Source organism: Limulus polyphemus, unplaced genomic scaffold (assembly GCF_000517525.1).
Source record: "Limulus polyphemus unplaced genomic scaffold, Limulus_polyphemus-2.1.2 Scaffold1084, whole genome shotgun sequence".
NCBI lineage: Eukaryota > Metazoa > Arthropoda > Merostomata > Xiphosura > Limulidae > Limulus > Limulus polyphemus.
In genome coordinates, this window is record NW_013666694.1 from 1 (window position 1) to 4,778 (window position 4,778).

The 4,778-nt window shown below is 30.7% G+C and overlaps 1 protein-coding gene across 1 annotated transcript in view; it reads left to right on the forward strand.

Moving 5' to 3' along the window:
• Positions 1 to 2,712: 2,712 nt before the first annotated feature.
• The window catches only part of LOC111086421 (E3 ubiquitin-protein ligase MARCH6-like), a gene marked incomplete at its 5' end in the record, with an annotated part of 52,873 nt that continues 50,807 nt past the window's right edge, over positions 2,713 to 4,778 (forward strand). The window contains 3 exons of the mRNA XM_022389172.1: positions 2,713 to 2,745; positions 3,009 to 3,060; positions 3,660 to 3,757. Coding sequence (XP_022244880.1) covers positions 2,713 to 2,745; positions 3,009 to 3,060; positions 3,660 to 3,757 — 183 coding nt within the window. The remainder of the gene's footprint in view (positions 2,746 to 3,008; positions 3,061 to 3,659; positions 3,758 to 4,778) is intronic.

Below are 4,778 nucleotides of genomic sequence, written 5' to 3' on the forward strand. Positions count from 1 at the left end.
ATCTCAGTACAATGCCTAGTTTAATAGTTAGTATAAGTCTAAGTATGCCTATAATATAGGCTACAATTTGTATGATGATGGACCTAGGGTCTAGAAATAAAGTTATAACTGCAATTAGACCTAAAGTCTAGTACATTAGTTGGTGTAAGACATGATTTACAATCAACCAATACAATTACAAACCACTACATTAGGCCTATAATGTTTACCAGATCTAGATCTTGCCTGTTGCATATATTGCCAATCTTGCACACCAGTTAATATGTTACATCAATCTCGTATTTTCTTTTTGTTGAACATACACTTACTTGTACGTTGTACTCTAGGACTTGTATTTGATCTACAGATGAATTATGGAATAGTGTAATTTACTTCTGTACGTCAATTCGGTCTCAGTGTACTTCAGTGGGTGGCTTTTAAAGGTTAAAACTGCAAGCGTAATACACACAAATAATGTAACACTGTCTCATATTTACTTAACATAGGGCAGTTGCGCTATATCCTAGGGGAGGGCATAATTATTAGTTAATAGGCATTATAGGCCAGTGGAAATTTTGCGCCCATTCACACCTGCACCCGGGGGCAACTGCCCCCATCTTGCTACGCCAGTGAGACGGACTGATATTGAAATTTACATACTAGAGATTGTATAAAACCATTATCAAACATCCCAGGATTCTTTCCTCTTATGATATTTTGAGGTGTTTTTGTTTTTTTTTGCTTATTACAGTGTATCCATATTTATACTGCATTTGAAGAATATGCAGCATTGATGCTACTAATTTATTTTCCTGAATTATTAAGCAGACAAGTTGTTTAAGTTACGAAAAACAAAAATGAAGTCCAATCTATCATTCATATACCACTTGCCAAAAAGTTATAAATAGCTACTCACAGATTATTTCTGGATGTTAGGTTTGCTCCTGTAAAGCATTACTACAATACTGGTAACGGCAGTAAGAGACATTGTTACAGCATTAATATGGTATCAGTGTGAAATGAATAGAAGGGATTATGCAACAATGATGCTTATAGGAAGCTGATAAAAACTAACAATTATAATTATTTGCTGATACAACTTAGAATATGCAACCAATTCTATACTTTAGAAAGAGGAGTTTTTAAGTGAAACAGTCTTCATCCAAAGGCTACATACTTTACTTAGACTGTCAAGACCTATTGCTGGTACGTGATTTTGGGGATCAATTAATTGGCAGATATTTTCTGCACATCTGGTCAACAAAATCTTCAGATCTAATCCCTGCTGACATTTGGCCATAGGGCCACCTCAAGCCTTTGGTGTATCATAATACCTGCTTCTTTGACAGACCTGAAAAACAGTACACAATGCCAAGACTGATGTTTGGATTTAAACAGTATTGAATATACAAGCAGTAGCGGACAGGAATGGCATTCATGTCAAACATTGTTAGCATGATGATTGTGCAGCTTTCGTGATAAGTGCCCCTGGTGATAATTATTTTAGGTATTGAAACCACCTTTCATTAACTCATCTACCAAATTTTTTAAATCTCTGGTGATTACCTGTTGAGTTATAAAAATTAGGATAGGCCACCAAACTTTATAATAACTTTGTACATATACTTAGCTGGAATAGTGATTAAATTTTAATGCATTTCTGATATTGTAAAGATGATGCATAAAATGTTCTAATGGGACTTGTAATTTTTATTTTTGGCTCAGTCAGTAGTAACAGTTTATTAGGCCTCAAGATTACTACTGAGACAGTGGAGTCAGTCAGAATTGAAGTGGGTTCCAAATTATTAGATTGATGAGCTTACACATTTTTACTTCATTGATTACTAACTGATTAACTATACTAACCTACTACTAGGTTTGTGGGAGAATTTGAAACTTTATAAACTGCTTTTAATTGGAAACCAGCAATTGTTTTAATTTGAAACTTCAGAAATTGCTTTAAATTATAAATTACCTGGTACTAATACTTTTTGATATTTAAATATGAGAACTGCTACTGCATCTGTAGATCTTCTTCTTGTTCTATATGTTATCTAGTTTGTTTTTTTTCTGTATAAAGATGTATATATATTAGAATTTATGTATTTGTCTAATGGTAAGCCATTATAAATCCATCAAAGATTAACCAAAGCATTTACAAGAATTGTAAAACTACAGTACGGTGTGGGAGTTTAAAATGTTGAAACAATTTTTGTTTACAGTTGGGATTTTTATCATGACATCAGCAAATATTGTGTTAATTTGAAGCTTTAGTTTAAAATTGTATACAGCTTTAGAAGCAAGTTTGTTAAGAAGTTTGAAAGTTAATACATCTTATATACATATAGGCGAAGGGAGTAATAGTCATCCATATAGAGTTTTGATCAAAGATGCAGTCTCGGAGTATTAGAAGTTTTGAAAGTATTTCTAGTGTATAAATATATTAATAGAGTTTTCATCATTGATATAAGATATTAACTGTCATATAAATAAGGTTAATGTGTCCAATAACATAGATATCCAGTAATTAAAGTGACAAACAAAATACCACCAAAAAAATCATAAACAATATCATGTTAAGAACTTTTTAATGCTTTTTTCATTATTTTACTTTTAATAGTTTTTCACCTAAAAAAAGAGTAATGCATTCAAAATTTAAAAGCACTTTTCTAATCATTTATGAATTTTAAAATATAAATGTATATAATTTTCTTCCTTACTTTTTTTATGTAGATCCTTGGATTTGATGGCTCAAGTTATTTTGTTGTAAGTTAACTGCACATGTATTTGCAGTTCCTAAAATCTTGTATTTTTTACCGAGTTGAAAAAATAAAGAGCAATTTATTCTTTTTTATATTGAAACAACACATCTCTAATTAAACATACAAGATGTAAATTATAAATTTGAAATATTTTTTATTATGAGAATAAAAAATTCAGTTCATTAGCAATTGTAGTTAAAACTATGAGTTTTTAATTGTATCATAATTATTAAAAAATATTAAAGTTCTTTTTTTTAACCATTACAGAAAAATCTTAAATGGGCCATTGGGTTGCTAACAGGAGCTATTGTTATATTTGGTAAGTTGATTTTATAAGTAAATGATATGTTTAAAGGCTTGTAAAATTCTGTTCCTAGATATATATATATATAATATTAAATTATTACCCATATTTCACTTTCTTTTAGTGAAATAATCTAGCATGTATTTTCTAGAAATCCATGTAAGCACAAGTCTGTCTTTAGCCAAAAATGAATTACAGAGGATTCCTGAATCTTATGAAATAATATTTATAAATAGGTTAAATTTCTTAAACTTAAGAGGGTATCAGTAGTTTTGAAGTTCATTGTGTATTGATGGAGCATAGATACAATAATTCTCACTAAAGTACTAACATTATTGGTTTCCATAGAAAATTTGATACAAAAGAAGATTAGTATACTGACTCAATAAAGTTTTTAATTTCAATGTATGTCAGGTTTTGTTGTCTACGCCGTTTATGTATTTTGCATCAGAACCTTATGAAGGACTTCTGTTTGAAATGTCGCAATGAAAAATGGTTTTATTTAAAATGTGTGATATTTTACTGGTCTTCACTTCTAATGAGTTTTATACCTCCTGTGTTTTGCATAATGTTAGAAATAATTTTTCTTTGTTAATGCTGCTTATTTATTTCAGTGAATCTGTCTATGTTTGATGCCTTATGCTATATCTCTACAGCTTTCTATCCATATATTTGTGGAAGGCTTTTATTCAGGGATCAACTACAAGAATATGTGAGTCTCATTTTTGTCAGTTATAATTTAGTATTTTTTTAACAAAGCATTGCTATATCATACAATTATATCTCATGAAAACACTTTTTTTAATGAAAATAGATGTGTTTGGTCATAAATTAAAATAAAAAACAACAACTTAAGAAATTATCTGAAAAATCATTATTTTTTCTGGAACTGGGGATGGCCATATGGTGATAGCATGTCCAGACTGTGAATCTGAATATTCATGGTTTGCAATTTCTTGCCACAAAAACACAAACTGTGGGTGAGCTGTAAGAGTGATTGTCAAACTCTTCTATTTGATCAGACAAGAGTAACCCAAGGGTTGGCAGTAGCTTCTGTTAACCATCTGCCTTCGCTTTGGTCTGACATTTCAAAATTAGGGATGGATATGCAGAGGTTGCCCTTATGTAACTTTGCATGAATTTCTGAAGCAAACAAACTATAACCTTTTCTGTTATTTTTGGTGATTGATAAAGAGTTTGTGTAAGTAATGTACTCTACCTTCTACTTGTAACAAAATTTGTGTAACTGCCCTCAGCACAATTTATGTCAGCACAGAAATGGATGCTATGATTACTGTCTAATTTTAAAATATCAGTTGAGAAACTCTGTGTGAAAATCGGGTATGTTGAGTATAATTTTAATTAAAATGGGCATTGTAGAAATACTTTATTTAGTGTGGAGAATGCTAATAATTTTCTGTTGGCCCCTCTAAAAATTATGTTGAAAGATTTAAAGTGACACATTCGCATCACATCTTTGACTTACCCATACAGGAGACTTGTTCAGGTTCTTAAAAAAAGATTCATTTTTTGGAGAAGTTTAGAATTATCTGGGTTTCATCTAAATGAGTAAACAAAGTGAAAATAAAAAGTTATTAAAATGTAAACAAAGGGGGGCAACTGCCCAGGGGCCCGGGTGAATGAAACCTTGTTATGCCGTAAAACCTGCAATACATCTTTAGGCTATCTCTTCATTTAATGATAAAAACCATAGTTTTTGGATTTTCTTTGCA